At 38.1% G+C, this 24,873-nt stretch overlaps 1 protein-coding gene across 1 annotated transcript in view; it reads left to right on the forward strand.

The window, feature by feature from the left end:
* Positions 1–16,022: 16,022 nt before the first annotated feature.
* Positions 16,023–24,873, forward strand: part of LOC136843805 (sodium/potassium-transporting ATPase subunit beta-like) — a 45,960-nt gene continuing 37,109 nt past the window's right edge. Inside the window, exon 1 of the mRNA XM_067112559.1 lies at positions 16,023–16,400. Coding sequence (XP_066968660.1) covers positions 16,292–16,400 — 109 coding nt within the window. The 5' untranslated portion in view covers positions 16,023–16,291. The remainder of the gene's footprint in view (positions 16,401–24,873) is intronic.

Here is a 24,873-nt window from a genome sequence, read left to right on the forward strand (position 1 = left end):
TCCATAACGTTTGAGAGAGACCCCACATTTGTCATGCATACTCCCCCAGTGAATCAGATGCGCAGAGCGGGATCACACATGGGATCACAGGCCAAACAGGGGATTTCCGGCGCTGGGACTAAGGTGTTTCATGAACACGTTTCGCTTATCATAAGCAGACTTCGTGGTTTGTATACCTAAGCCAGTGAAAGATCACCGATGAAACGTCTTAATTTGTTTGTTTGTTAAATATTATATATTTCCTATTTTCTTTTAATGATTGTTGGCTTACATTAAATAATAGAAATTATAACCTAATTTTTGTTGGATTCTTAGTCCTCATTGTGAACTTCAACGGCAGGTTCCCAAGTATCAGTCTTGGGATGAAGTTTCTAAATCATGGAGATTCAAAGTTGCTCATTATACTTACTTAAGATATTCCAGACATAAAGTATTCCACTGAAAACCAAAGTGCCTGAGTTGTAGAAACTGTTCGCAGTAGGAAAAATAATGGTCTTTCATAGAATTGTTAGGCTAACAACACTTCACCACTTAACCATTGAGGAATTTCCTTTAATAATTCAATCATTGTGTTTTCTAAACCAGGTAATTTTCCCTTTTAAAGAGTCGGTTGGTTTGTCACCACTTGAGGGAAGTCCACTAACTTCCAAAATTTTCTTAAAGAATTGAGGTCTTGCGTGCGTGTTTGGGATTCATTGTCTCATAACAAATTTTTCTCTTAAAAAAACAAAGTTATAGTTTTCTCGCGTTAAAATTTAGAGACCAAACTAAGTGAATTAGGGCGCGCTTCATTTAATTCAAAGATTCGTTTGGTATTATTGTCACTAAAAAAATAAGAGAGGGGGATAAGAAAGGATGAGAGAGAGAAAAACACGAAGAAGGGGGAGAGAGAGAGAGAGAGAGAGAGAGAGAGAGAGAGAGAGAGAGAGGAAACTTCAGGAAGCGTGGTTGTCTGCCCACACCATCCCTGCATGACATCAAGAGATGCTAATCGTGCATGCAGTGAATTGGTAACTAATAGCATCATAACGCCGGTTATGTTTGCTTTTATGCGCAACGTAATCGATAAACTTCACTTATCTTCATCCTGTTTCAACTTTATTCTCTTTTGAAAGCTGAACTTATCGTTAAATCAAGATTATAACGAAATGCATCATTGTGTACATGGATAAAAATATTTCCGAGACGTCCTAAATTTGCTAACGTTTGACACTATAGTGATAGATATATTCGGCTCGTCCAAATGTCAGGTGAATAGAATGATAAAAAAACGGGAGCTCCAAATACCAGCAAGGAGATCGATGAATAATAGACGAGACAACAGTCGTCTGACCTAAATGTTTCCATTCGATGTTCGGTGAAAACTGAAAACAGGACGGATAGTTTTGATTTAAATTATTAAGCAGTTTTAGTGCGTGAATGGTCATACAAAGTTGATTGTTAATATTCAGTAGAGAGCATAATCGGTGTCGTGCGGTCCGAACTGGTCTTACTCACGTGTGAACTCCATATCGACCAGTCCCGGCGGTTGGCGTCACCTCCCATCTTCACCCTTACCCCAGGTCTCACTTTCATCTCCATTAGCAGCCATTCGAAGAACATGGGTTATTTTAATACACTACGTGGCCGGATTGTGCTAGCAAGAACGTGAAACGCTGAGTATACATTCCATACAAGTATAATTATTTCCGGTATTGTGAAAAAAATCCTTTACCTCTTCCCCCTAGGGTTAAGATAAAAAAAAATATATGCAAATAAAAATGTGAATGATGAGAGAATGTTCAACTATTAAGTGAAGCACATGACGTTGATGTTATTGTTGCGTATGTAACATGGATTTTTTTAACCTTTAACGTATCCCTATAAAATTTCGTAAAGACAAAGCCCTGAAAACATTGCCACTTGTTTGTTATTCGTGCTTATTGACATTTATTCCGAGGCCTGGGAGTTAATGCTGAAAGGTATCTAAGTCACATTTAAAACTAAAGGCCTCTTCGTTAGAATATTCAAATTATCAGATCATTAAATTCTGTGTGATCGAAACGAATAGCATTTAAGGGGAAGGGGTGGCAGATGTAACCTAATCTAGTTTCTTGCAGACTGAAATTAAATGAGATGCATTGATGCCTGCATTTACGTATGCATATGTATACGTGCTTGGAGTTTATTGATTATAAATTGAAAACCCGTTGTTGAAACTAGCAAAGCTAACGACCCTGAAAAGACTTTATTTTGCAATGCAATTGGTTATGAATAAAAGAACGGATAAAAGTATTCGTATCTGGTAACAGGAAAAAACTCATACTCTTATATATACTCTTACAATCTGGAACTACATATAATGTAAAGTTGTTGTTGAAGAATTCCCAGGTTTTTTATTTTTTGCAGATTCGAATATCATCTATGAGACTTTCGGAAATAAGTTAACTTACCCTTCTCCTTCTTTCCAGGAAAAGAGAAGGAAACTTACGCTTAAGTCTTCAGGAGCTGGGTGCTCGTTGTTGCAGAATGAGTTGGCCTTATGCCAGCAGAGGTTTTTCCTCCCGAAGCAGCATCCATAAAGCCTGGGAATTTACACTGAAGCTAAAACCTAACTCCTGTCTAAGGTAAGGGCTCCGCGGGCTGCCCTAGAGCAAGAACCGGTGTGCCAGCATAAGCCTGGCTTAGTCTAGTTGTTTGTCCGGCAAAATTAGTTTGGTCTGTTTTCAACGTTAGCCCTAATTCACCAGACTCCAAAAGTGACACTTATATGTGACAAGTTACCTGATTAGCCTCTCTCTCTCTCTCTCTCTCTCTCTCTCTCTCTCTCTCTCTCTCTCTCTCTCTCTCTCTGCGTGTTCATCCTGACATGGGAATGATGGCAGGATTGTTATCAATCAAAATCTTCACTTTTTCTCTCTCGCATTCTTTTAAATTGTTTATTTATAACAAAACTTCTCTCTCTCTCTCTCTCTCTCTCTCTCTCTCTCTCTCTCTCTCTCTCTCTCTCTCTCTCTCTGCGTGTTCATTCTGACATGGGAATGATGGCAGGATTGTTACCAATCAAAATCTTCACTTTTTCTATCTCTCATTCTTTTAAATTGTTTATTTATAACAAAACTTCTCTCTCTCTCTCTCTCTCTCTCTCTCTCTCTCTCTCTCTCTCTCTCTCTCTCTCTCTCTGCGTGCTCATCCTGACAATGGAATGGTAAAAGGATTGTTTCCAATCAAAATCTTCGCGCTTTCTCTCTCTCGTTCTTTTAAATCGTTAACATTTATTACAAAGCCCCCTCTCTCTCTCTCTCTCTCTCTCTCTCTCTCTCTCTCTCTCTCTCTCTCTCTCTCTCTCAATTGTTTTCTACGTCTGCTGAAAATGATAATTCCACCTTTTCTTGTGGAGGTATTATTTTTGCAAATCACAAAACTTCGGCAGAAGTGAGACTCAAGAATGTAAGCGCTTGCATTACCTTACCTCTGCAGGCCACGGCCTAAACAGAAGTACACGTAAGCTTTCCTGTGGGATCTAGGACCTTAGGGTTAAAATCAATGGTCGTATGTGTGTGTGTGTGTGTGTGTGTGTGTGTGTGGCGAACTGCAGAAGGACATAAGGCAATTTCCTGTCCTCTTGGAAAATTACTGCAATTCCGTGAGGAAGTTGCTTGATAATTTCCAGCATTTTCTGATTGCTGACAACTACATCTTCCCACGGAATTTGCTACGCTACCCTGGATTTTCTTTTGAGCTGTGGAAAGCGTTTTCAGGTGTGTGCATAAGGTCTGCGTTCATGTGATAAAGAGATGAGATTTAATATATACATATATATATATATATATATATATATATATATATATATATATATATATATATATATATATATATATATATATATATATATATATATATATATATATATATGAATCTACTGGTCACTTTTACCAGACACATATGTAATTCTAATAGCCACAATGCCCTCTTAACTTCGCTAATTCTTCGCGCTTTTTGGATATGCTTGTAACTACGAAGCCGATAGATCCAAAGGGAAGAAATTGAAGAGCCTGTGACGGCCGGCCGCGGAATCGAACCCGAGTTACCTTAATCACAAGGAGGTCACGTTGCCAACCTGACCTTCTATCGGCTTCGTAGTTACAAGCATATCCAAAAAGCGCGAAGAATTAGCGAAGTTAAGAGGTCATTGTGACTATTAGAATTACATATATATATATATATATATATATATATATATATATATATATATATATATATATATATATATATATATATATATATATATATATATATATATATATATATTTAATCACATTGAGATCGAACCCAGGGCGTTCAGTTGAAAGGCAAGGTTCTGTCAACTGAACCACACAAGTCATAAAAGAAGTTGAAACCTAAGTAACACTGCACCTAAGGCTTTTACCTGGGCGGGGTTACTGCCTCGCGTACCAGCGAGTTTTACCATGGTTTTGCCCAACTTCCCGACCCAGTAGTGACCTATCAGATCGCTAGGGTGGGGCCAGGTAGAGAATGCAGCGTTGCCAGATCTAGTTATCCTTTTAAATCTCACCCTCGAGGTTAATCCCTTGTTTATGGCTTTGCCTGAGATCTGTCATTTACTGTAGTTCGTTTTCTAAAGAAACATATTGAGTAAACTTTGGCTGTTCTTAATGATTTTTCTTTCTTTGTGTGCATTTTGGAAATAAGTTAAGTATAATCTTAGTTTAACCAGACCACTGAGCTGGTTAACAGCTCTCCTAGGGCTATAATCATAGTTATAATAATACCATAATGTGTCGAATGCATTAAATTTTCTTAAAATTTGTGTGGGTGGTTCGGCAGGATTGGCTTTTCAAGTCATTTAATCATTGTCCATTTTCCATTTTAGCAGTTATTTATGGGGTTACGTGACTGTATTTTTTCAGTGCCTCTGCAGGTTAAAGAAGCTACTCATCATTTAGTAGAGAAAAATAATTTACCATTAATTACAGGGCCCCCGGTTGTTTCTTTAATATGAAATATTATTATATGTTGTCAACAGTTTACTTGACCTAGGAGTAAAGATGGCGGTGGGGAGATCTTAGATAGTGCTTGATAGACTGTAATTGACTGCATTTCAATCGAATTGTCCCTGCTGAGTGAATAAAGTAATTCGACTGAAATACTATCAATTTCTTTTATGAAATATGTGGTTCAGTTGGCAGTGCCCTTGCCTTTCAATTGAAAGACCTGGGTTCAATCCCGATGTGAGTCCGATATTTATTTATTTGTCTGTTCAAGACGTGATTGTCTATTGATTATATTATAATATATATATATATATATATATATATATATATATATATATATGTGTGTGTATGTGTGTGTGTGTGTGTGTTTGAGTGGGTGTGCGCTGCCATGTTTATACTGTAAATATACTCATTTTCAAAGCAGTACAAGCGTTCTAGTTGACGTAACACTCATACACACAGACAGAAAATATACTTCGTTCTGAACTAGACCAACTGATGTCAGTTTTCAATCAAAGCCACGCAGTGATACAAAAAATGAATTCCTTCGAAGTCCTGAGAGAAGAAGAAGAAGAAGAAGAAGAAGAGACTCGTACCCAATAATTGTGGGAGGTGTGGATGTAATAGTAATGCCTCTATTGTTATTACGTAGACGTAATCGGCTCCTGATTTCTATGGCTTCTCAAGGCAAAGTAACCGTAACGAGACTTAAGCCTTAAGGCTTAAGGCGAGCAGCATAGAGAAGACCTCTCGAATGGCCCCCTTGATGAAATCTGAGTTATCATACGCATCTCTCTCTCTCTCTCTCTCTCTCTCTCTCTCTCTCTCTCTCTCTCTCTCTCTCTCTCTCTCTCTCTGATTTGACCCCAGCATTTCACATGGCGTTTTACGAGGAAGAAGAATTTGTGAGTATTTGAACAGATGAGTAAAAAAAAAAAGATTACATGGGTCTTCTGAGCAAGAATGTGGGAATTAGTTCGAGTAAGAAACCAAACAGTATTAATCTCCATATATTTTGATGAACAGTATAACAATCAATAATTAAAGTATACTATGTCTGATTTCATTATATATATATATATATATATATATATATATATATATATATATATATATATATATATATATATATATATATATATATATATATATATATAAACCACATGTTGAAACCGAAAGCATTCATCAAAAAAGTTGACGGAATATCCAGCTTTAATACATCGAGAGGCTTTTGCAACTGAATATCGAAACAGAGTTGCAGTTCTAGAAACCATACGTGAGGAAGAGCATACAATCAACGAGAACTGGTTTGAGATCAAGATTATGCATCAGCCTGCTGGAAGAGAAGCATACTGGGATCTGTGGTACCAGAACGGAAACCTTGGACGTCGGATGAGACTTGGGGTACAATAAAGCATAGACGAAAGCAAAAGGTCCTTGTAGACGAATTTAAGGTAGAAGATGAAGAATGCAAAGTAGAATGTGTTAAGTATTCAAGCCTGCATAGTAACGTTCAACGAAGCTCAAAACCAGATAAGAGAAAAGAGAATATTTGAACAAACAGGCTGCTGTTGTTAACAGCGCCATGTATGCAGGGATTGGCACATAGTTGTTAAAGTTGTTAATGAAGTATTCATGGGTGAAAAGTAAAAGAGGAAAATGCCTATCAAGAAGAGGTATAGGTGAAGAATAACATCAGAATAAGAAGAAAAGCAGCCTTATGAAGAACGTTTTTGTGAGGTCAAGAATAAGTGGGATAACTTGACTGATATGTTAGAAGCTGAAGAACACCTGAAAGTACTTATGAATAATCCACTGTTTTTGTCGCAAAATCATTTGCAAAGAAACTTAGATGGGGAAACGAAGGGTTATGATGTAATGTCTACAAAGATTATCTTATCTGGTACTGGAAGGAGGCTTCGTGTACTAAGCATACGTCTTGCAGAACATGAAATGAGGAAACGAAGACTGATGACAGAGAACTTGGAAGTCATAGCAAAGGTACCGAAGAAAGGTGTCCTGACTGAACGTGGTAACTACAGAGACACTGCACTTACTTCTGTTGTAATGAAGATATATAGCATGCTTCTCAGTACACTGGAGAACGAAATTGATGGGAAACTTAGAGAAGAATAGGCAGGATTTAGAAAAGAGAGGAGTTGCACAGGTAAAATAATTATGTTAGGACATATTGTGCAGCAGAATACGGATTTTGAAAGTCCTTTTCTGAAGCCTTTTGTTGAGAATAAAGAAATGTTTGACGGTTTTCGCAGACCAGCATTATGGAGTGTCTCAGGCCATTATATGTCGTTCCCGTTAAATTTTTAACGCTAATTGAAATTATGCATGAACGAAGTAGATGCAATGTTAATGTTAGTGAATTTGCACGAAAAAGTGGAGTGCTAGAAGAGACGTTGTTTCACCTCTTGCCCCAGCTTATAGAGATATAATGAATAAAGCAACGATAGAAAGCTTACACACTAGAATATGCAGATGACACCGTTTTAGTCAGCAAAACGCGACAAAATTCACAAAGTTTACTTCGTAAATCTTGTGGCACAAAGGGATGAAATAACATTCAATGGAAAAAGGATTAATGAAATTGATTCTTTCAGATATATAGAAACAATGATATCCGGCACTGGATCTCTTGTGCTGGAATTTAGTTAGACTAAAAAAAGGTAAATCAGGCAGTGGGCAGGCTGACAGGAGACTGTAGGCCTACGTAAGCCTAGTGCGATCTGCATTGCTGCACGACAAGAATCATGCTATGAAAATGAAACTTTATTTGAGAGATTTCGCCGAATCGCAAATAAAACCTTAAAAAGAATACTGGGAGTCAGATGGCAGGGCAGTGAGGAATGATACCACAAGGAATATTACGAAAGTAAAAAGTTGCGTATGTAGAAGAGATAATGATGCAAAGTGGGATGTCCGAACACGGCTTGGACATGTCCAAAGCATAAAGAATAAATAGTAAGGGATGGTGTCAGGATGGCTCATGTGGACACCGAGAGAGTTGGAAGACTCAGACCTACTTAGGTTAGAACTATGAAAAGGGAGGCTGGAGATGAGGGGAAATTTATGGGGTATAAAGTACAGGAATGATAGGAGGTCCTTTGGAATGGCATAGATATATATATATATATTTATATATATATATATATATATATATATATATATATATATATATATATATATATATATATATATATATATATATATATATATATATATATATATATATATATATATATACAAATATATATATATACAGGAGATGCCACGTCCAAAATATACAATCATCAAGGAACAAGGAAAACGCAGACCTCTTACTAATTTATTCATTTTCATTAAACATGTCAATTTTCAAGAAAAGAAAATAGTTTGCACTACAGATAGAATCACGGAGTCTGGAATTGTCGTCAACTCAGCTATATTTTGCGTAGCTTTTCCTTTATGCATATTTTTCTGTATTCTCTCAGTATTATTCTTTCATTTCGCTTGGTGAGTCTGTGTCTTGGTTCCCTTGACCTATATCTTTTGTGGTCTTTTTTTTTCTTGTTTTGTGTTCATTTGTATACCTAATTTTAACGCTGCATTGGCATTTTTTTGTGGGTTTTGAATATTTTAATTTTGTTGATTTTTTAATACCGTGATTCTATCTGTAGTGGAAATTATTTTCATTTTTAGCCTTGAAAATGTGACATGTTTCATGAAACGTCGGCAATAAATTTGTAAGAATGGAGGTCTTCGTTTCCCTTGTTCCTTTAGGATATATATATATATATATATATATATATATATATATATATATATATATATATATATATATATATATAATCATCGGTTTAATTGGAAACATCTTTACAGAAAAATCTAGTCAACGCCAACTAATTCCTTTTACCTGCAAAGTCGGGAGTCGGGTCATTATGCAACGACTTTCTGATCTCCGGTGTATACACTCACACAGACACTCCCATCTGTCTCGCAGAGTATGACACCCTCAAGTAAAAGTAATTCATCGGCCTCCTTTATGTTAACTTTAAAGCGCATTTCCATGAATGCTGATGGATAGCTTTCCCTCCCTTAAGGGAGAATCACGTTCCGAGATCAAAAGGCTTACGATATTGCATCAGTTTACCGATGCCAGAATCTGTTTGGGCATTTAAGCCTTCTTCTTCTTCTTCTTCTTCTTCTTCTTCTTCTTCTTCTTCTTCCCTTCATTGCAGGAATGTCTTATTGCTCTTTATTCCAAAAAAATATCTGTCAACCAACGTACTTCATAATCTGTCTTACACTTTCACTAATTCGCCAGAGCGTCATAGCTTCTTCTTCTTCTTCTTCTTCTTCTTCTTCTTCTTCTTCTTCTTCTTATTATTATTATTATTATTATTATTATTATTATTATTATTATTATTATTATTATTATTATTTTACTTTCGGTTACTGTTAGCGTGCTTAAACTTAGGTCTAGACCTTGACTTAAACGCCGTGTACCCGTGTACTTGATGCCTTACATTTCGCACTTCATCTCTAGAAAGCAAACTTTGGAACTCATTCCCGGCTTCCGTTTTTCCACACTTATGATCTTCCATCTTTCCAAAAGTGTGTGTGTGTGTGTGTGTGCGTGTGTTTCCTAGGACATGGAGTCTGGAATGGAAAAACTTAAAATTGCCTATCCAGCTGTTCACTTCACTAAAATGCTTTCTGCACAATGGTACATTCAGGATGCCCCAAAAATACAGAATAAAAAAAAGCAAGCTTTAGTAAAGCATATAAAGAATTTAGAAGTATGGTGCAAGCTACAAGGGTTTACAGCATTGTTCGAGAGATGTGAGAGTATTATCCAATTTCACGACAAGTCTCGTCGGATACCGCTACTGCTTTCTTGTCGTCAGTTGCTTATCTCTTCTCTCATAAATTAACGGGAACTTTGTGAGTTTTTTTTATATACTTATCTCCGTTACAATTTACAACGTCAAATTTCATTTCATCTGATACGGACGTTTGCGAGCGAGTATGGCACAGCGTGAAGCAGTCATTTACCGATTGGCTGTTGCAGACTTATCCTTGGAAATGCAATACCCTAGCAGCACTATTAGTAGGACATTCCTCTATAGTCTATATTATCATTATCATACACATCTCTTATAGGTAGAGTTAGCTAATACGAAACAACCTCAGGCATATTGTAAGTCCCGTGAAGTGCTCTTGCTCAACCATTTTTAAAAATAAAAAGAATGACGCCACTGGTCACTAGAACGCCTGAGTATAACCGGCAGCGTCTGTGGTTGAACAAGGGACTGGAGGAGACGTTCTTTGAATGTTAATTCCACTCCACAGTATGAAGACTGTTTAGGCTCCTCCTGAGATAAGTAAGCCAATTTTTTTTTAAAGCAGTATAGGGTGGATGGAACTTGTTTAAGGTGGTATAGACAGTGAGTCTCTATGGGGGTCCGGGTCCCCCAGTCAAATGCTGGGGCCCCCCACTGGCCCCCAGTTCAAATTCCCTTTGCAGCTGAACTTTAACCCTTCGGTGGTCAAAAACAGATATCCTCGCCCCAGCGATCATGTCCTACGACGGTCGAAAGCGACTTTTAACCACAAGTCTCCTGTGTTATTGATGATATGCACTATTTTGATATATTTACATGACAAGGATATTATACTATAGTTGAAAATTAAAACTTGATAATGGAAATGAGGCTAGTGTTGAATATAAGGCTATGAGGAAATTTACATTACAGTATTTGATACATTTGCATAGAGTAAGAGTTGAAAATTAATTGAAAATTGAGCTCTATCATTTCAAATACAGGTTTACTAATTACTAATACTATTATTTTCCTTCATCCACATGGATATTTACATTCTAGAATAGTATATTTTACTAATTACAGAATTGGTACCTTAGTTTCGTGTCATTTTCTTTAGTCCTCCCCAAAAATATCTTGGCCCCACCTAGGTCCCCCCACTGATGGAATGTCAGCTACGCCACTGTATAGATAATGACCCTCTTGGTCCCGGAAAGTAGATTTTCGAACTTTTCATTCCTTGAGAGACACAAATACATTCATTAATGGTGCGCCATCTAGATAACAGTTCTCTCTTCGAAGGTACCTGCGTGGATGACCGTAGGGGAAACACTGTGGAGATATCCATCACTATAGAAAGACCCATAGACGAAACACCTGAAACACCTGAGAGAGAGAGAGAGAGAGAGAGAGAGAGAGAGAGAGAGAGAGAGAGAGAGAGAGAGAGAGAATGTTATGATTTTGAAAGGTGTTGTTAACTGGAAGTTACTGGTATTAACCCGATATCAGTAGGCACCTTGGTCCAGTCCAGGCTAAGCTCATGCTAAGTTAAGTAGACGGCCGCACAAAGATATCGTCTATTAATATGATTTGTCGACCGAACCATAGCGTTAATTATAAATTGGTTTCTCTTGTGTACCTACTTTTCATCTTTTCTGTCGCATCTTCATATATGAATTTGGGTAATTATTATTATTGTTATTACTAATATTATTAGTTTATTATTTTTAGAATTAGTAGTAGTAGCAGTAGTAGCTTTGTCTGTAGCCCTCTCATCTCGGGACCGCCGTAAACTTTCTATTACATCCTGTTTTTATTCAAGGTCTATACAAATTCAAATGAAACAAGCAAAAATGGCTTAGATTGGCCTAAGCAGTAGTTGATGTACTTGGAAGTAAGTCGACTGCATCTGAGAGGAGAGGGCGAATATGTGATTGTATATATATATATATATATATATATATATATATATATATATATATATATATATATATATGTATGTATGTGTGTGTATGCATGTATGCATGTATGTATGTATAAGCATATATACTGTGTATATATATATATATATATATATATATATATATATATATATATATATATATATATATATATATGTGTGTGTGTGTGTATATATATATATATATGTGTGTGTGTATATATATATATATATATATATATATATATATATATATATATACAGTATATATATATATATATATATATATATATATGTGTGTGTGTGTGTGTACAGTATATATATGAACGTGTATACAATATATGAAGTGTGTGTGTGCGCGCGCGTAAATTCAGAGAAGACGTCTCCTGAAATGGCAACGAGAGGAAAATAAAGAGATGAATGGAAGGAGAGCAGAGGACATCTGTTGGAAGCTGTTTTTGGGGAAGATTATTGATTTGGAAGTTGTGACTGCGCTTTTGCTCTCCGGTTAATCCAGCACTCGACCGCATCTCGGCTTCTTTGTTTGTTTCTTTGCTTTTGCTGTGGATTTAAAAGTCTTCTTTTCACTTTGTTAGTAAGAATATCAATTCTTCATGATGATGATGATAATAACAATGTTTAATTCGATGTGGTAACAGGAAACCACGAAGAAGTTGACGTCACCTGAGAATGCCGTTTTTTAGTCGTATTGCGTTGCCGAAATTGGAAATATATTCAAGGTCAAATTCCTGGGAACAATCTAGCGGGTATAATGTTAATACGAGTTCGGAGTTTCATGACAACATCGATAAAAATAGCATTAGTAGTAGTAGTAGTAGTAGTAGTAGTAGTAGTAGTAACGAAAATTAATATAAAAGCCGATAGTAAATTGCGGTGCAGATGCATCATTCGCGCTATCCTAATCGCTGCAGTGGTGTGAGTTGTAACAACGCAATCTTCCTTCCTCTCTCACCCATTCGTTGATTTCACGGATGTGTTTATTGTGGGCAAAACGCTGAAGTGTTTTTATTGATATACCTACATCTATTTTCTCAGAACAAAAAAAAAAAATAAATAAATAAAGATCGAGATCAACGTAGCCAACAAAGCGAGCTAACAAAGAACGCGAAAGCATTTTCGTGATATACATGTCCTCAAATCCCCGTTCATTAGAGCGTGCCGTCCTCAAGGCTCCGTTCTGGATCGCACTGGATCGCGTACAATTATTATGCTCCCAGTCATTGTTAGTCCCATGGCAATGTTCCGGGGAAGATAAGCCGTCCTTTTACTTCTCTTCCTTTCATTTCCTCTTCTCCTCCTTTTCCTCCTTGTTCTTTATCTTCCCTCCTGGGGCAGGGGTGGAGAGGTATGGAGTTCTGAATCTTACGATGACTCATGAATACACTTCGGATGGCGTTCCGCTGACGTTTCTTGAGCAGCCACAGTGGTTTTCTTCCTTCTTACTTTCTTATTTTTGCCAGTATCATTATTTTTAGATAACAGATAAATACTCTTTTAATAGCTAAACTTATTTCAATGCTAACAAAATATGCTGTTGATGAGTGGAGTCTCGTTTAAACGTTATTATAGTCATTGTCTATTTTGGTAATAACAGCAGACTAGTAGCATTTAGTAATCATAGCTGGTGTTACTGCGGTCTTTTCATTGCACTGTTGGACCTGTTGCCACTTGAAACTATTGATCTCTGCGAGGCCATGAATGTTTTAAACCCGACCAATGAGACTACGGCTACTTCCACGTGAGCTTTACCTTAGTTAATTATACTCCCTCTGGTTCGTAATAAAACCTTCTCATAGATTGATGTATTAAGACGTTTTGGATTGATGTATACTGAAAATTCATCCAGTTTGTTATATATAATGGATCAAGTTTTATTTATAGAACCAGAATGTCTCATTGCTTTTCCTTAGATGTCAATGGTTGTCGTTGTATCGTTTGACTCTAGTTCTACCCTCTTATCTATGAAACAGTAAACTGCTCCCAATGGCTGATGTTTCGTTCCTGGCCTTGGCAACCAGATATGACTTCTTTTTCTTCCCGTTCTTTTTCTTTGCGATCTAACCAAGAAAAGTGTTCCAGTTTATCGCAGGTGCACAAGAACGGCTCAGGGGAACTGTTAATGTTGTTGCTGTTGCTGAATAGATTACCAAGCAAAATTTACTTTCTAAATGAGACATCAAAGACGAAGCCAGTCTGTTACATGGAAATGTACAGGAAAGTTTGCTTTACCACCTTATTTTCCACTCTGGCAGAACTATATTTCCTTCATCTTGTTTACTCTTTTTCTGACCGGCGGCATACCATTACACGAACAAAATCGTGCACTCTTAAATATTTTAGTATGTATGACTATATTCTGGTATCATAAAAGTTTCTTGTGAGAGGGTTAGTGCCGTCAGATCACCTCAAGTGGTGCACTGTCGGCACCACTAAAGGGTGTCGTCGCTTTGACCCATAGCTACACCATTTTTAAACATTTTATCCCACATTCATTCCCGCTTCTTTTCTTCCATCTTGCTTTCCAACCTCTAACTAATAATTTTTAATGCAACTATGGAATTTTCTCCTAATTTCACTTTTAGAACCTTATACTTTATTTCAGTTTTTTTTTTTTTTTTCTGGATCTCTGGATCTCTTTACTTGCCGTCCAATCAGTCCACCTCCTCCTTTTCACTGTTTTAAGCGCTGAGTAAACGAAAGGGCCCCTGTTCTTGGCTGTATAGCCTACATTTTATCATTCATTCATAACCATTACAAACCAACCCTTGATTACTAGCCTGTGCTTGATACAAAAGCACCTGTTGTCAAGAAGACCAAGGGAGAGTCGGAGAAAGATGAAAAGATGCGAAATGAAGAGAAAAAGCTGCGTAGATCCAAGTTTTTCGTCGACGGGCATTAGGTCTATTTGTTTCATGAGAACGTGCCTGGCGGGTTTTCATCATTAGCGTTCCTCAGAGAATGGTAGTTGAATTAGGTGGCTGCTGCGTGCCAGCTTGGGTTCTATAGCCGTTAGGAAAGCTGGTCTTAGTTGCGGATAAAATAGTACACTGCAGTTATGGCATAGTTTTGACGTGCCCTTTCTCTCTTTTTCTTACGTTGGGTTATGGGAGATTTTCTTGTCTTTTCAGAGGAAGATGTCAGTGTGAGAAGTGGGAAGACCCACCTGCTGTTTCTATTTCTCTTCTCGCCTGAACCTTGTAAGCTCTGCAGAGACCTTCTGTAACGATCATCTGTTTCACAAGCCATTAGCTCTTCATTCAACGCCCCTCTTTCTTATTAGGGCTTAGGCCAAGGAGTTTGAATCGTTGGCTTAGGCCAGTCACGAACATCTATAGTAGACTCCCGTGGCGCAGTTGTGAGGAGGTGACACCGAGAGCAAACTTAAGAAAAAAAAACACTCCTCTGGAAAACGCCATGTGCTGTCATAAAATTTATTAATTTTTGTAATTAGGAACACTTTTCTGGAAGTTTTATTTTTTTTCACGGGGGATCCATCCTTGTGTCAGTAGTTGAAGTATGAATGTGGCAGTGTTCACTACTTAGTTTTGTCTGAAGCCACCGTTTGTCAAAGAAACTGCGTAATGTACGAGAAAATAATCTGAGAAACAATGCTATTTTGAAATAAATTCTTCATTTATTTACTAGAATTTTCAATAGGTTAACTATCGATGGGTTCAGTATTTAAATCAAGACTTTATGAAGAACATAAAATTCTTTGTATAAGTGCAGTTAAAGTATTATTTATTGTACAAACTGACTGGGTTATTAATTATTAACAAGAAATACAATGAAATTATGGATTAAATTTGTCTAAATGTATCGTCAACCACCATGAATTTTTGCCACGTGGGCCACATTGAGAGAAATAAAATATACTGATGTGGTTTTATTTTTCTGTTAATATTTAAGCATATTTGCATCGTTAGGATTAATCTTATTCTAGACTGCATATGAATTTAACCTTATTAACTTAGAATTTTGCTTAGGTAAGTGCTAACGATGAACTTATGTACCTTTTGTTGGTCTCTTGCTATTTCAGGGACTAATTAACATTCACTGGGTTTTGTGGACTTGAATCTGAATGAACCATATCGTACCGGGCAACTGTAAACTACCTCGTAGCGATGGAGAAGAGCTCCACTCCGGAATGATCAGGAACGGATCGTTCCAGAGTTGATGACCTTTTCGTACGTAACGTGCGCACATTAATAAAAGCACCGAAGATGAGATGCTACTGCCCGTGTCAGGAGAAGATTGAGAAGCTCTCATCTGGCGGGTGTTGAAGGCCGCGGAAACGTCGCGCCGCGAAAATTGAGAGGTTTCTCATTTTTTCCGGTTCGTCAAGCCCCTCCTCCTTGGTTTTGGGGGGGTTCAAGCGGGACTGTAGTGCCGGGGAAAAGGGGGGAGAGTAAGCGGACTGGCGGATATGGAGTATGCTCTGCAGTAGTGAGCGTTAGTTCTTGTCAGTCCAACACTATAGAAGACGGCGGACTCGAAGCACTCTCAAGCCAGCAGCTGCCATGGATGAGGACAGGGCTAAGTTGTATGCCGGGAAGGACCGCAACTGGAAGAAGCTCATTTGGGATGGGGACACCAAGGAATTCATCGGAAGAACTGCCTCTTCGTGGTGTGAGTTCGATATCATATTAGTTATGTGAAAAATTAACGCAACTTAGAAAAATTCCCCTTAGACGATTGGAGGATGAAGTGTTTGTCCGGGTGTACGACTCTGATACGGAGTTTTGCTGGGCAAGAGCCTGTGCTTCTACAAGCTTGCTGTGACTTTCAAAATATGGAATTTCAAGTTTTTGTAGCACAGAGTATGATTTTTCAAAGTTTTTCCAACTTTTGCAATAGATTTTAGATTTTTCTGGATTTAGAAACGTCGGCATATATACATGAGAGTTTTGTAGACTCACAGTTTGACCATATATATATATATATATATATATATATATATATATATATATATATATATATATATATATATATATACATACATACATACATATAATATATATTGTTTAATATCGAATTATATGAACTCGTGTAAACGTTATTTATAAGTATAGTGAACTCGATATTAAACGATATATATAGCGAATTCACTATACATGGCGAATAACTTACACCAGAAGAGAATTATAACGGATCAGTCTAACTGGGTTGTTAAAGTCACTAAATATCGTTTATTTCTACATCAAATTCCCGAGTTTCGAATCCTGGCCAGCGCAGAAAGACTGAATCATTTATAATTACTTTGGGTATAAGTTATGCCATACCAAAGTACTAGTGTAGTGAATTCGATGTTAAACGACATTTGTGGCGTTTTCATATTTGTGGAAATAGAAAAGTCACGCTCGTGTAAGTGCACATATATACACACACACACACACACACACACACACACATATATATATATATATATATATATATATATATATATATATATATATATATATATATGCCCTCGAGGGAAGTGAAGTAACAGAGTGCAAGATCTTTCGCTTTTACTCTCAGGCTTTTTAAAAAGTAAACTACATAAATGGAAAAATAAAAGGGATTAGAACGAAGACACACTACCACAATCGCCAGCTGAGACTGAAGGAGCATACAACATTTTAATGCTCAAAAAGGTCAGTGGAATTGAGAAGGTCTCCAGATCAGAACCAAGTGTCTCGGACGACCTCAGGTACTGGAGTAGCGAAGGAGAGGCGAAGGACCCGAAGAAGGATGACTGAGTTTCTTTAGTATCCCCTCTAAACCTCCTTCGGACATCTCGTGCAGAATGGGTCGCGTTGTATCAATGCCGACCCTAAGAAATGCGTTCTAACATTAACAGATCTCGGCTTGTGTCACTAGGGGACCAATGAGTTCTATGTGATTCTTTTTTTTTTTTACTTAGGTGCCCTAAAAGAGCATTGTTCTTTTGACCAGCCCTAACAGAAAATTAAAAAAATGAGGACAATTTCTTATAAGTAAGTTTTTACAGTGTTATTATAGGAAAAGACTACATTTACCTTGTGAACATTTTCAACACTGATTTGATAGGCTCAGAACCACTGACTATATTCTCTTCAGTGTTCCTGTGTGTATTACGTATAGTCAACCTGCATTCCTGGATAATGAACGACAGAACATTCGGAAAATAAGTAGGGCCTTGCGTAATCCAGCTCATATTTTGGATACCCCTACAATAAAGCTGCGAAGTCTTTTTCTAAGTACTGTGACAAGAAAAAGAATAACCTGGAAACGCTGTTCGTCTGCCTAATCAAATCAGTGTTGAAAATATTCACAATATAAATGTAGTCTTGCCACTATAACACTGCAAAAACATACTTTTTCAGAAACTGCCCCATTGTTTATAAAATCCCACGTATATGGTCCGTGATTCATTGTATTTGGGCTAGACACGTAGGGACTAAAGTGACGTGATAAATCATCATAAATTTCCAGTTAGGGCTACCCAAAAGAATAATGCCCTTTTTGGGCACCTAAGTCAAGAAAGAAAAAAATCACGTACAACTCATTGGTCCCCTTGTGACACAAGCAGGCGAGATCTGTTAACGTTACAACGCATCCCTTAGGGTCGGCATTGATACAACGCGACCCGCTCAGCACGAGATGTCCGAAGGAGGTTTAGAGGAGATACTAAAGAAACTCAGTCATCCTTCTTCGTGTCCTTTACCTCTCCTTCGCTACTCCAGTACCTGAGGTCGTCCGAGACACTTGGTTTTGATCTGGAGACCTTCTCAGTTCCACTGACCTTTTTAAGCATTAAAATGTCATTTGCTCCTGTCATCTCAGAAGTCGTTTGTGATACCGAGTATTCGTTGTAATCCATTTTCAGTTTTCTGTAAAAGAAAACTGTTGTGCCGGCAGGCTTTGTCTGTCCGTCCGCACTTTTTTCTGTCCGGCCTCAGATCTTAAAAACTACTGAGGCTAGAGGGCTGCAAATTGATATGTTGATCATCCTCCCTTCAATCATCGTACATACCAAATTGCAGCCCTCTAGCCTCAGTAGTGTTTATTTTATTTAAGGTTAAATCTAGCCGTGATCGTGCGTCTAGCAACGCTATAGGACATGCCACCAGCGGACCGTGGCTGAAAGTTTCATGGGCCGCGGCTCATACAGCATTATACGTTGTACAGAAAACTCGATTACTCCGAAGGAACTTGTTTCCATTGTACGTAGTTTCCTTGAAAAGACAAGAGCAAAAGTAAAAGTTCTTGCACTCTGTTGTTTCAACTCCCTTATGGCTCTCTCTCTCTCTCTCTCTCTCTCTCTCTCTCTCTCTCTCTCTCTCTCTATATATATATATATATATATATATATATATATATATATATATATATATATATATATATATATATATATATATATATATATATATATATATATATATATAATGATATATTACTCAGATAAGTTCTTAAGACATATTATTTTGAGACTCAGATTAGGTTTTTTGAGACTTTAACCTTTTCTTTATGTATGAGTATATCTGCATGTTTAATTCAAGGTTTGTATATATTTTTTGGATATTATATGTCAGTTTATTTTGCAAAATGATGACCTTTTGTGCTGGTTTCACGAAAATGTGTACACATTTTTTTAATAATATTAATCGTAATAATAGCCCTTGGAGCACGGTTAATAATATTCTGGTTTTTACGAAGGTTCTTATTTTTGCCCCACTTAAGAAAGAGTAGGTCAGCGGGGTATCCCCCCATTATTCGATTTTTTCTAAATATTGGATGATTTTTCGTCCAGTGTCTGGTCGCTCGTTCTAGCCGCTGGTGGCATTTGGACTCTGTTATTTGTTCCCACAAACAGACTAAGCATCACCTTTCGTGTAAGAGTATTTTTCAGGACAAGCTGGAATCGGCAATTGAAACTTGGTAACGTGGTAGTTAATTGACTATAGGTGGATGAGTGTGGGGAACCTCTCCCCGCCCCTACTAACCTGCCAAAGTGACGCACCTTTTTCTTGGGTAGCGGTATAGTTAAGACGTCTTTCTGCGCTCTGTCTGACCATCAAGTTGAAACTTCTTTCGTCTTTCTTTTTTATTGTAGATATTGTGTTATTGCGTTTTGTACAACATGGATTTGAACAAAAAAAAAGTGAATAAGGAAAGATGTGAAGAACAAGAGCGAGTTTTTGGGCTGCTTTATATGCTTGGTGTTAATGTAACCAGTTCCATTGTTCTGCACTGATACCAAATGTAACCAGTTCCATTGTTCTGCACTGGTACCAGGAATGTACTGGCTGGTCTCCACAGTGGAGAGGTTCAGCAGCAATGGAGTAAGGTCAAATGATGATCACTGGTTTCTTCAGAGGGAATTACTCTGCTTTCAATACTACTGGAAGTACTTTTGGCTCCTTCCTCCCAGACTGCCCTTGCTCTCTCTCCATAACTTTTGCTTTGGTGGGAGGCAAGTGTTTACACTCGCGAGGTAAAGCAACCAGGCCCTGGCTCTCCGAAAGTGCCTAGAAGGAATCCTTTGGTGGACCAACTCAACAGCCAGGGGTAGTTATTCAGGACAGATTGGTCCCTACTTTCTTGCTCGGGAATATAACGTTTTGAGCTTTGGTGAACTCTAGTGATCACCTTGTTTGCCACACAGTTATACAGGAGACTCCTTCCATTCCAGACCCTGGCCTGGTTTGGATATCTTCACCTTTCCTCTTGTCAGTCTGATTTGCCAAGTGGGCAACCAAGTGTTTGCCCCTCTAGGTCTCAGTTACCCCCTGTGGCTTCTCATTGTCCCTATGCCAGGTGGTATCCCATTCTGCTAGCTCTTCTGGTAGAGGCATTCAGATTTACCTTGTACCAGGGCATAGTCACCTTCTCCAGTCAGTGCCACAGACAGGGTCTTTCTCCAGTTAGAGCTACCTCATAGCTGATAGCTAACTTTCTTGTCTAACTTCACTGGGACAAGTTCCTCTCAGTTCCAGTGGAGAAGCCTATTGCTCTACCTTGAGCTAGGTCTTGTGACTGAAGGGCGTAGACTTCTCTTCCTCAGTGGTATTGCCCATGCTCTTAGGAGCTTTGAGCAGTCTTGCCCACCTTGTTAGCTTTGGCTTCTGAAGTGGAATATGGCTCTCTGCAGCATAATTCAGGTACCAAAAACCCCTTTGAAGAGGCCTCGGATCAAGATCTTACTCTCAAGACTTGTTCTACTTGCCTTTTCCGTGTTGTGGTGTGTTAACAAGTGACATGAACTTTTGTATCCTTGTATCTTATTTGGTTCTCAATGAGTTATGGTATGGCCACACTGCAAGTGGCGAGCGGCACGGCTTGATCAGCATGGCTTACTGCTAACTATGAATCTTTATCATTCTTATGTGAGTGGCCACACTGGAGTAGCAAGATGATTTGACACCTCACTAAACCTTGCAGCATGTTTCAATAAAACATGGAGTTCTGAGTGTCTCCATTTAGGAGAATGGGTTCTTTGAAGTTTGTTGCAGGTTTATTCAGCCTCTCATCAAGTTTGCTGAACAATAAATTGAACAATCCTTGGCTCATCTGTCGCAAATATTCATAAAAAATTTGTCATTTTACATTTGAGATTGTATAGATAATAAAATTCACTCTATTCCATTCTTCTCTTTTTAACATCATGCATCCAAACTTTTTTTTACTGGTATTTCATTTAACTTCATGGAAGTAATTTCAGATAAAGATAGTTTTCTTAACAAATCTGTTTATGACATGTCTGCACTGATGATGAGCTTTGACTAGTGTGTCAAGCATTTTGGTGGCTCAGGTGTGGCCATGCAATGCTTTGATGCTACTGTTGCCGCTCATCGCTAGATGCTACACATGCAGTGTGGCCATACCCTTAGGGATTCTTTCTGTTCTTGTTCATGAAATTTTGGTAAACCTCAGAAAACTGTCAGTTTCTGGCAAAAGACTTGAGATTCTCTTGGTCCCCTACTTCTGGGAATTTGTAAGGAAGAGCCAGATGAGCTGCTTTGGTGCCCGGTGTTAACCCTGCAGCACTTTGTATGAGAACCTGACCTTTTGAGCCAGAGCTTGGGGGTCTCTATAGCATTGGCAGGCACAAGGAGGTGTCCAGAACACCCTTTCTTTATGAATGCATGAAGCAGTCAAGCAGACACACAGTTTATCCTGTAAAGAGGACAGTCGTTCAATCCAGGCAAGAGCTTTCAAAGCCAGGGATGTTGGCTCTCTCTTACTGTTCAGGGAACTTTACAGGTATTATGAGGGCAATGTATGGTGGCACCAGATTACCTTTAACTCATTTCACTCCAGGGACATCACCGCAAAACTTTGAACCCTTTTTCTTATGACCTGTGGTGGCCGCTTATCAGGTTGTGTAGTCTCCAAGTTCCTCTTAGGCAAAAAAGCACCTTACTTAAGGTACTCAGACGGCATAAGGCTGGCAGTTAAATGGATGAAAAACTGGCTTACTTCCCCATCTTTCTTTTTTTTTTTTCCTCTGCAAAGGCTGCAGTCAGGCAAAGTGCGTGCTGGACAAGCCACAAAGGTGGTAGGTTTCACAAGTGGGTGTGACTCCCTCCACTACCCCTTTTAACAAAGGGGTAGGTGCAGTGGTAAAGCTACCACCTGAATCCTTCAATTTCGATAGACCCAGGTACTTGACCTGTGTTATACCACCTTTGGGGAAACACTTGGTTCTGCAGAGCTTGCCTAGAGTGAGAGTTCAGCTACATCTCACTCTGGTCCAGGGTGCTATCAGTCCTGCATCCCTATGCCAGATTGTATAGGAGGTTATAGGAGTCATGGTGCCTCTCCTTGCAATCATGACCATGAGCTTGTTATTTCTGGGTTTAGATTTAACTTGCCAGTCAGTTGAGAGACTGAAGCAACAAATCATAAATTTTTAAAAGTAATTTTTATCTTTCATAGGTATTCAAACCAGAGCCCTTTATCATAATGCCGCTCAATCACCCCAAGTAGTCCTGGATGCCAAGTTTTGACAACTCATTCCCACTTGTGCTGTGAAATACTTCCATAGAGAAGATTTTTATATTTACATCAAATAATTGTTGCTATTGATTATTATTACAAATTGGAAGTCTATCTCAAGTTAAAGTTAAAAACACAGCTGACACTTTTTAAGAGCCTGGGAACTGCCCTCTCCCCCTGTAACCGAAAATTTCTTGAATTAAGAAAATGCTGACAGAGTATGGACCACTTTAGAGGGTATCTGGGCCTTGACAGAAAGGAAAGGATTGTGGCACTCTTCCTGGGCAGACTGGCAAATCATCTTGATCTTTAAATTCTTGGACTGCTCATTTGATTGTTTTTTTCTTTTGATGTCACCAGTTATAAAACCACAGAAGGTTGTGCAAATGCAGGAACAACCTGTAGCCTTATTGAGCAGGGCAGGGAACAAAGCAACAGGCGAGCAGCATCAGGAGTTAGCGTATTTAAGCTAAAAAGAAAAGGATCAAAGTTGAGCTGATTACAGATGATAAGATGTTCGCTTCTAAAATGCTCCTCTTTACAATAAGACTTTTGACTTTGTGTGGAATACAATAACTGCTCGTCTTCCAGTCTCCCCTGTCTACCTGACACTTTAAATAGACAGTCTTGGTCTTATCTGTTCATGGGTAGGAGCAATATTAGCGAGCAAGTTTAAAATAGGCCATATGTGAACATAACACAACTCAAACCTATGTGAATATAACACAAATTAAACCTGCATTGCATAAAATTGTACTTCTGAGACACTTGAATGTTACTAGGCAGTGAATAGGCAATAGCTTTAGGTAATTGCAAGCTTGTGAAAGTAAAAAGTTATGAAAGGTTTATTGACCATGTTTACTGCAAAAGTTACTTCATTTTATCACCAGCACTGTAAAGAGAAAATTCTTGTGTGCCTTTATGGCCAAATTTGTCCATACCAAGTCTAATTATAGTTATTATTAATAAAATGCAATATACTCAAACTGTGGTCATATCCTCTCACCATTGGAGCCTACATCAGCATGAAGGAATGTACCTCAGCATTGAGTTTTGGGATGATACATAACGTTCATAAGGGTGGCACTTACCATCTCGACCCTCTTTTAAGCAAGCCTTTTTTTTACGCATATGGTACATTAGGCTTTCCATATAAAACACATGCTGTTTCCATATATATATTATTTACTGTGCATCACTCTTCATACGGATAACTCACTCCTGATTTAATTAGTATTCGTAATAAAGGGCAGATCAACATACATTACGGTGCAATAGCAAAATTATGTAATGAACTCCAGGAGGAAACAACATGCCCACCTTTGAAGGGGACTTTACAGTTTTTGTTGGTGGAGGGAAAAGCTGCCAAGCTTCAGATTCCTCTTTAAGCTTCTGTGTTCTTTGATTCATGCTCCTACAACTTTTCAGGGGCATCGTTCTGTGAACTAATGGTCAAGTCGCATTTTTTTTTTCTCCGAGCCTTGGCTAAATACAGGGTCTGGGTTGCCTGCGTCATTTGACCTTATTAGGAAAATTAACAATTAGCAATAGCAACAAACAACTTTAGCTTATTGCAGCTTAAGACTGTGCTGATTTCACCACTTCCAGTCTGGTAAAAGAGCTGTCCTATTTAAACTAGTGTTAGATATATCACAGGATTCTTGTGCATAAACTGTACAAATATTTACAGGAGAAACTTATCATTTCTACAGAAGTACTTTACTTCTACCAACAACAGGTAGCTACTACTGCTTACTGCCAAATATACAACGTGTGAGTGCGCACTTTTCCACTCTACGAAGTAATTGTACAGCTACTTTTAAGTATGTGAAATGTCTTTAGAAGGTTGGAAATGGTGCTTCATTGGTGGTTAACAGTGGGGCATTATGGTTAATTCTTACAATAGATGTAAAACCAACTTACTCATTAAGATTTTGCATTGTGGCCTTCTGGAGCTTGCACGAAATTGCTTAAGCCTATTGCAAGCTCCAGGAGTGCTTGGTCTTTTGACAAAGCTTCATCAACTTAAAGAGCAACTGTTCAAGTTTTTTTTTTTGCGTTGGGGTTATCTTTCATGTTTCCTGAATTTTGTTAACCCATAATTCTTCAACAGAAAGTTACCTCACGTCTCCATAAAGGA

This window comes from Macrobrachium rosenbergii, chromosome 12 (assembly GCF_040412425.1).
Source record: "Macrobrachium rosenbergii isolate ZJJX-2024 chromosome 12, ASM4041242v1, whole genome shotgun sequence".
NCBI classification, from domain to species: Eukaryota; Metazoa; Arthropoda; class Malacostraca; order Decapoda; family Palaemonidae; genus Macrobrachium; species Macrobrachium rosenbergii.